Source organism: Alosa alosa, chromosome 12 (assembly GCF_017589495.1).
Source record: "Alosa alosa isolate M-15738 ecotype Scorff River chromosome 12, AALO_Geno_1.1, whole genome shotgun sequence".
Classification (NCBI taxonomy): Eukaryota; Metazoa; Chordata; class Actinopteri; order Clupeiformes; family Clupeidae; genus Alosa; species Alosa alosa.
Window position 1 is genome coordinate 24,696,890 of NC_063200.1, and position 8,648 is coordinate 24,705,537.

An 8,648-nucleotide genomic window follows, 5' to 3' on the forward strand; every position below is an offset into this window, starting at 1 on the left:
CCCGCCCGCCCTGTTTAAAAAGGTGTATTGCTGCCATCTGGTGTAGGGTGTGTATGCTACCCAAACAGTCGCGTCCTGCTTTCGCGAGTAGCAATAGGCCTACGTGAATGATTGTAAAGTAACAGTATCCAAATCAGTATTATAAACAGCACCACAGTTTTCACGTAGCCTAATAATTTGCTTTGCAATTTCAAGCTAGCCTCTAATCCTTCTTCCAACACCAGCCAATCTTAAATCAAACTGTTTTGTTTCAGTCCAACTATATCACGAGACTGCTTCCGATTTACACAACAAAATGTGTTTTATGAAATAAATGATTGAGATGTGCTAGCCTAATTCTGCCCCAACTTGTGTTTGACTTCGTCTCGTCTCGTACTTATCGCTTTCCGTAGTATGTTGACGTCATAAGTCCACTCAGTCGCGTGTTCAAGAGAACCCAAACAAACAGGATGAGCAGAGCCTTCAAATCAGGTTTTTAATCTTTCCTGAGACTTTTGTGAGATTCTCGAAACAGTTACATATTTTAACATTTCAATGTTGCTATTATGCGTCCTAACAATCATATTTCCAACAAACCAGAGTCGCCAGGTAACTGTTAGAAGAAAATTTGCTAGCTAGCATGCTACAGCTGTGAAATGTTATGTAGCTCAGACCAGACCCAGACCGAGACCCTTTACTGTCTAACACAAACTAGCCTACACTTGAAGGTAACCAGTTGACTAATAAAGTAGGTAACTTACATAACTTACTCGTAATAGAAATTAACTAGAAATTATTCGTTTTGATAAACTTTTGGTTAAAAAGAAGTATTGGTTGAAGATTGGTTTAGTTTCCAGTGGGGAATTTCTTGTACAAATAAAGGCAAAGTTACCTGAAGTGTCAGATCATTACAGTGGGTAATGTACTAAAACCAGTCTTGTTTGCAAATCACAAAGTAAGTAAATCTTGTTGGCCAACTGACTTTACGTAAGGATACATGTTGGCCTGCTGTTACTAGTAAGAATACCAACGCGTCATGTGTACTTACAGCGTTGGACGTGCCTCTCATGGACGGGTCGTGGGATTCTCCAGAGTACTCGTCTGCTCTGACCGTTCTTCGCTGCAGGAAATGCCGAAAATGTCTTATGGAGTCACCCTCGTTACTGTCGGTGAGTAGAGGGCTTGCATGGATCCAAGAGGCAAAAGAGTCACTGAGTTTATATTGTGGACTTCACATTGACATCTTCCACAATAGCAGAGCAGATTCATTTGATTTAGTTGACATTCATGTCGTGGAAATTGACTGGGAGTGATAACTGTAATGCCCCTTATCACCAAATAAACTGTAAACTAATGTGCATTTTCCCATCTGGTGTCGATTTTGGAACATATTTATGATGGTTGAATTTCTTTATTTATAACTGGTTTACATAATTCTGTTGTACCACCCAACCATCTACAATAATTCAGTTGTATCACCCAACCAGCTACAATGTGGGATATGGTGTCAATGATGCCATTAGAGTTATAGAGTAGCAGGAAAAGGGTCAGATTCAGGTCAGCCTGTGGGTTGTCAGAAGTAAGACGTGTTTGACACAGATAACAGTGAACTGATTTTGAACTCTGGATAGATAAGAACTGACTGCCTTGCATATCCTTTTTAGATAGGGGATTCAGCTGAGTTGTCCACGTGCAGCGTTTGGCATGTAAATGTGGACACCTTGCCAGACTGGATTCAGTCAGCTGTTCATCAGGTGTGTAATTTTTCTCATTTGATTCCATTTATTAAATTTTCAAGTATTAACACTGTACAATGTCTTTCAGAAAGTCTTTGAGAGATTTTGAGACTGTTTCTTTTTAACGCTGAACCACTGGTGGACATTAATACCCTCTGTCTCCGGTGCAGGCCCGTTGGACGGTCGGTAAGCTGAACTGCCCCTTCTGTGGCGCTCGTCTCGGGGGCTTTAACTTTGTCAACTGCTCCAGGTGCCCGTGCGGCCACGAGGACGTCGTGCACGTCAGCAAGAGCCGCGTTGACCACGAAAGCAAGTGTCCCGTCTACCCCCTCCGACCCTTAAGAGCGCAAGAGAGGGCAGGCAGGACAGAGGAGCTGAGGGACCCAGAGGGCGAGTGGTTAGTGAGGGGGAGTGCAGAGGGCTGCCTCCGCGAGCCACAGTCATCCTGCCCAGCCATCCTCAGGCTGATTGGGACCTCCACCCCCATCGCGCCCCCTCACCGCCTCGGAGCTGACGCCGAGTGGACGGCCGGCCAAGCTGCCCTGCCCAACGCCTCGTCCCAGCCACTGTCTGGCTTCTGTGGAATATCTGGCCTGTCCTGTTTTGGGGAGTCCTCTCTGAAGCGCCTCCTGGACCTGGCCGAGGTGGAGACGGTGGGGGAGGTGAGGCTGACCTCCCAACAAGAGACTCCTGCTCAACTGGTAGGATTAAGCCATCCTCTGTCCCCTACATTAGAGGCCGCAGAGACGGCCACGGGGCAAGCTGAACACCACGGGCCCTCAGAGCTGCCCACCCCTCTCAACTCAGGTCAGCAACTGCAGCAGCATCAGCATCAGCATCAGCAGCATTGGGATCAGCTTGAAGGAGACGCCACACTGCCAGAGGTGCTGTTCCACGAGGCACCGCACCAGACTCCCATACCGAGAAGCAGAGTCCCCTCCGACAGGACGGACGACGAGGGGGAAGGGGACGAGGACGAGTGGGCAGTGGCCCCTGGAGAGGATGCGACCCACACACAGCCACCCAGGCCCACAGGCACCGCCGAGTGTCAGCTCAGCAAGAGGGAGAAGAACCGGCTGAAGAGCCAGCGGCGCAAGCAGAGGAGGAGAGAACGCTGGCTCCGCAGTCAGCTGGAGGAGAACCAACCGGTAAGACCAGGAATCAAAACAGCTTACGATAAGTGAGACAAACAGTGCTGATCTGGCTACTCTGTCTGAAGGCCATGTTGTGAGTGGTTTTCACAGAGATAAAGGAAAAAAAAGGAAAGGTAGAGACTAGTGGTTTAGGCACCACAGTTCTGTTTAAGAAGTGCTGCAATTCAGATTGGAGTCCCATGTCGGACTACATTTGAATTCTAAGATTAGTTTTAGGAAACAACAACAGATGATGGTTGTTTATGGTAGTTATATGGTCGTCCTGCAGTGTACAAGAAAGTCAGTTGAAATATTTAGCATTGTTTCCATGTCTGTGAGGGGTTGAAAGCATGTATAATACTTGGCCTATCTGCTGACCTGAACATGTACTAAGTGCACACAATGAATTGACCCCAATGTTCCAATACAGAGCAGAGATAGGCACGTCAATCGGTTTTATCAGTCAACAAAGAAAACACTTTAGTCTCACAGAGACTGTGATGTCTGATTTTGGATAGCTTTCCAAACCAGACAGATAAACCTGAGAGTTACTAGACATGTGAACGTTGCCCCCAACAAGAACTCCCCTTGGCCTACATACTGGCACACTCTCTCACCTCCCCAGCACCTGCAGTTCTTCTCAGGAGCAGAGACGCCAGCGTGGCTGACTCGCTACCGTCAATTTGGACCAGGACCCACTTTGGCACAGTGGAGGTTGTTGATTATTGATCAGTGTGTTTGAGCTCACACAGAGATAGAGAGGGAGAGAAAGAGAAAGAGAGAGAGGGAGAGAAAGAGAGAGAGGGAGAGAAAGAGAGAGTAGAGGTTGCGACGGAGCGACATGGGGGTCATGGCTTGCAGGGCAGGATCTCAGATGGAGGGCCCCAACGATGAGTGCTGCTGGGGGAAGCCTCTGCCCAGGAAGCTGACTAAGGTGGGTCCACTCGGCTGCTACTCACAGCGGCTTCAGTCCCAGGAAACAACTACCAGGCGATAAGCCCTTTTGCTCTCTTAAAGAGCAGCTGTAAAATGTGTCATATGTTACTGGGTCATTCCACGTCAATTCAACCAAGGCCCACGCACTTAGGTCTCAAAAAATTCTTTATTGATGTCAATGGGGCATTTTGCCCATGTTCAGGGTGGAAAATAAAAAAGAAAGATTTGCATAAGACAAGTCAAATTGGTGTTTTCAAAAAGAAGGGATCATGGAGAATAAGGAAAAACATATTTAAAAAATCTTTGTATATTCCCACAAGGTGTTTGGGTGCTCTGAAAATGATAACCAAAATGATTTTTCAGACTTGTGAGGTCTGCTGTTCAGACCCTGAAGGGATTTTTTTTCTGTTCATTGCTTTTTGTGAGAGTGTTTCTACTTATCTCAGTAAGGAAAATAAATCAAGAGCCTATGTTGAGTACAAATATGTCTTCTGAAGGCTTAAACAGAGCCCAGCCAAAAACTCCAATAAAATTTGTATCAACTTTGAGGGACAGCTATGACCATGCAGGATTATCCAGACCAAAGCGTGACGATTTTTGCTACATACTATTCATATTTATGTACCAGCATGCAAAATTTGAGCCTCCTACATGGTTTAGTTCTTGCGCTGTGGGCTTGTGAACTTTGACAAAAAAAAGAGCCCGAACAAAATCGGCACCCCCTCCCCCTGTAAAACTGGCTGTATCTTGGAAAGTATTGATCTTACATAAGAGTAATTTTATAGTGTGTCTCCTGGGTAACATAAGTACACCTGGTAATTTTTTCAGAATTTTTTGAGACCTAAGTGCGTGGGCCCTGGTTGAACTGACGTGGAATGACCCTATTAGTATTATTTACTCCATTTACTTCCTAATATTCTATAGCGAATATGTCACAAATTAAATGTTCTGTTAGTAGTTCTGTCTACCTATATACACAGAACAGGTGCTTGTGGTCAATTGCTTTTAATGTTCAGTAAATTGCAGGTGTATCATCAAAGTGTGGTCAGAAAAGATCATAAAAGTATATTAGTTTTTTTTAACAGTGTAGAAACTTGGAGCGTATAGACTACTAATCACAAATTACCACTGAGCAATTTGGGAATATGCCTAATAAAAAGTTTCTAGTTCATTCATTCAGGATTTTTTAGTCCTTTATATTTCCCATCTATTTCATGAAAAAAAGTTCTGCTTTTGTTGAAAAACAGCCTTTGAGCTTTACCTCAGAGGGCAGAGAGAATCAAAACACTCGGGTGTTTGTGTGCTGGGAAATGTGAAGCCATTAGCAGAAAGTACCTCTTGCGATTACTGTTGGCAGATTTTTGGACAGCCAGCCCTGTCTGTGCTCTCAAGGGGGGTGAGAGCTCAGCCAACACTTAGCCTGGGTGTGCTGGAGCTGATTGGAGGAGCTCTTGTACCCACAATCCACAGTGGGACAAACACTGCGGAGCATGCTGCCAAGTATTTTACATTGTTACAACGTTCTGCTGTGATTCACTTCTCATTTTGCCTCCGATGGCACAGCTTTGCATTTTTAAAATGAACTTTCAAAAGCCTTTAGGGCACAAGTACGAGCTCATAAATGGATGCCTGCATCCCTGCCAGAAGTAGAGGGGCTGATAAGAATGACAAGTTGGGCTACCAAAGTTGTATGTGTCATGAAGGTCGGAGCATTTATTGGCTGAATCATGACATTGTTGGGTTGGTTAAGAAAAGCGAACAGCATAAGAGAATAGTAGTGTTGATCTCTGACATGGCATTCAAAGATACAGATATGCACAGATGACACTTTTATTTGCCTTAAAGGAATTATCCGTAGTAAAATGCACTTTAGATCAATTTACGGATGATAGTTGAGTTGACATCCAAATCATGTCATTCAGATGTGTTTTGAGAAAATTCGATTTTACCGTTTTTAGTCAAAACTCGTTAGCCTGGAAGTGGCCGAGGCATGTCATTTCGCCGCTACAAAACGCTATTTTTATACCTCCGGAAATGTTGCCATCTTCAGGGGAAAGTCCGTAGGAGTCGATTGCTGAGTGTGGAGTAACACGCTCTGGAAATTTACAATTTCGTCACCGTTTTTTTTTTTTAAAAAAGAACATAGTCCAGTATTTCTTTCGAAATTGAAATGAAGTTGTATGGACTGGACTATGTTATTTTTTTATTTATATTTTTTTTTAACGGCGATGAAATTGTGAATTTCCAGAGCGTGTTACTCCACACTCCGCAATCGACTCCTACGGACTTACCCCTGAAGATGGCAGCAAAGATGGCAACATTTCCGGAAAGGTACTGGCTTGATGAAATTCATTCTGGACTCACATAAAGACCTCGGGATACTTCGGTTTGGCTTTAGGGACCCTCTACTCACTACCACGTAAGTGTAATGTTGTTTGGAACTGTAGAAGAGGTATAAAAATAGCGTTTTGTAGCGGCGAAATGACATGCCTCAGTCACTTCCAGGCTAACGAGTTTTGACTGAAAACGGTAAAATCGAACTTTCTCAAAACACATCCGAATGACATGATTTTGATGTCAACTCAACGTATGTACTCCCAATCATCCGTAAATTGATCTAAAGTGCATTTTACTCCGGAAAATTCCTTTAACAGGATTTATATACATGTCTTGACCTAGTGCATTAACTCCAGAAGGAGCTAATAAATCTTGTTTTGACAGTTTGTTGATTGTTTCTTTAGTGTGTATGTGCCTCTTGTTTGTATATTTGTTTACAACCTTGTTTACAAGTTTACCACTCTGGTAAAATATATTCTGGGGACTCAGTGGTAGTATTGGTAAACTGGTGCTTTGGCGAATGCATCACTTCTCTTTTCTTTGTGACGGTGCAGGGACTCTCACCTCCGGGCAGCGAGGATGAGAAGGAGCGCGAAGGCCACACCTGCGCCGTGTGTCTGGACGTCTACTTCAGCCCGTACATGTGCCAGCCCTGTGGCCACGTCTTCTGTGAGCCCTGCCTGCGCACATTGGCCAAGAACCGGCCAGGCAGCACACCCTGCCCTCTCTGCCGCACGGTCATCTCCCATGTGCTCTTCCAGAAAGGTCCGCAACTCTCACAAGTGCAATAGGTCATGTGTTTAAGGTCACTTAAAAAACATACCAGGATAAGATGATGGACTGTAGTGCAATTGTTGATAGTCGGTTGGGTTCTTGTTATAGTGCTGTACTGTGCATGATTTGTTTGTACTCTCAATTGAAATTAATTCTGTGCCCTGCTAAATAGACTAACATGTTTAGCCTATATACACTTGTGAGGAGTTAACGGAATCATCAGCACCTACATACTTTGATGTCTGACTTGCTTGAATTCAGATTTCAAAATTCAAATAATGTCCTACAATTTTAGGAATGCATTTTAAAAGAACACTTAAGCACGGGTTGCCATTATTCTTTTAACATGCAGGCTATGGCAAATGATTGGCTCTCAGTGCTTAGGGGCACTGCCTTGCTTCCTAATAGATTTGAAACGGCCTCCTCTTCATATTTTATTTATTTGTGTTTTCAGAGCTCAACCAGACTGCTAAGACATTCTTCCCTAAGGAGTACCTCTCCAGGAAACAGACTTTCCAGAAAGCAAACTACGCCAAATGGCCGCTCCCTCACTGTCCCAAACGCTTTCGCATCTTCTGGGGTTTGTACAATTTAATCAGATGTATTGTAGTCATTCCAAAAGAATATTCATGGTTGGTGAAGGTCATTTAACTGCAAATTGCTCAGAAGGGCAATAGGAAGCAAAACAATGAAACAAAGTATTAGTTGTTTTAGTTTAGTTTATGGTAAGCATGTGTTTATTTTTCTGCATCTTAATCACACAATCAGGCTTTCTTATTGACCAAGTCCTCCAACCTTCTCAGGGTTCCAGAGAGAAGGTGCCCGGGCTGGCCGGTGGCAGTTCCCTCATCGTCCCTTTGGCTTGGACGCCCTGGACCTGGTAAACATGAGAGCCTGGCCGTTTGACATTGACCTGGTCATCATCTACGTCTACTCGATCCACTGGATCCTGGCCTTCCTCATCCTCTGTTTTGTGGGCTACTGCTTCTTCTTCTAATGGGATGATCTACAGTAGGCATCAGGACTGTCCTTTTCATTTCGATGGACCTTTAAACGACTGACCAACCTCAGTCAACTGCACACAGAAGTGAAGTAGGATGTAAACCATGGACTTGATCATCATGGACATCCCTTTTTTTCTTTCTTTAATTGTGGATTTGATTTTTTTCTTAAATGAATGATTTATTGTAGTGCATTATTTTTGTTTGAACGTGTGTATCAGGTGTTTGTTTTTGAGTGTAATATGAGAAAAAGGTGGTGACTGTTAAAACAAGAGCGGGCCAGGAAGTGCAATCATGTGCAACTGAAATCAGTCAGTTTGTTTAGGTGTTTAGGTGTAATTGATGTTGCCTTACTTCCCAATCCCTTTATATTGTCTTAATGCCAAGTAAATGGACCTGACATTGTATGTTATGGGTATGTTTGGTTTTGTTTGTAAAATGTCTTATTAAATTTATTTAAAAAAAAAAACATATAACTTGTTATGAGCCTCTGATGATGTCTATTTATAGCCCATGAAAGTGTGTTGGGGTAATTGTGGGTTTAATGAAAATGTGTCACTTCAACTGCTGCTGTAAGACACAGATCTAATCTATCTCATTGCTTTATGCAATCCAAAAAACTAGTGTCCATGGAAGCACTGTTTATAGTCGCTGACTCGTTGGTGTTTCCCTGAAAATGATCATGACAATGTTTGTGTAGGTTTTGTTATCCAGTGAGGGTGCTGTTGCTCGCTCTGCAGTATAAATGAAAT

General features: G+C 43.6%; 1 protein-coding gene across 2 annotated transcripts; it reads left to right on the top strand.

Annotated features, from left to right (window-relative positions):
- Nucleotides 1–372: 372 nt before the first annotated feature.
- rnf180b (ring finger protein 180b) lies at nt 373–8,377 on the top strand. Of its 2 annotated transcripts, none has more exons than XM_048259324.1 (7): nt 373–471; nt 1,030–1,148; nt 1,644–1,733; nt 1,886–2,863; nt 6,676–6,886; nt 7,350–7,475; nt 7,699–8,377. In XM_048259324.1, exons 1-7 carry the CDS (start codon nt 450–452, stop codon nt 7,890–7,892), a joined length of 1,740 nt encoding a protein of 579 aa, XP_048115281.1. In that variant the 5' UTR covers nt 373–449; the 3' UTR covers nt 7,893–8,377. The 2 variants fall into 2 exon arrangements, with proteins under 2 accessions (XP_048115281.1, XP_048115282.1); XM_048259325.1 differs by lacking the exon at nt 373–471 and adding an exon at nt 512–707.
- Nucleotides 8,378–8,648: the final 271 nt, after the last annotated feature.

What these genes read in the sequence shown, in the direction of transcription:
- rnf180b (XM_048259324.1), top strand. Translation starts at nt 450, where the DNA reads ATGAGCAGAGCCTTCAAATCAG. An exon ending in TTCAGTCAGCTGTTCATCAG is followed by an intron (nt 1,734 to 1,885) that starts GTGTGTAATTTT and finishes TCTCCGGTGCAG; the next exon opens with GCCCGTTGGACGGTCGGTAA. An exon ending in CCATGTGCTCTTCCAGAAAG is followed by an intron (nt 6,887 to 7,349) that starts GTCCGCAACTCT and finishes TTGTGTTTTCAG; the next exon opens with AGCTCAACCAGACTGCTAAG.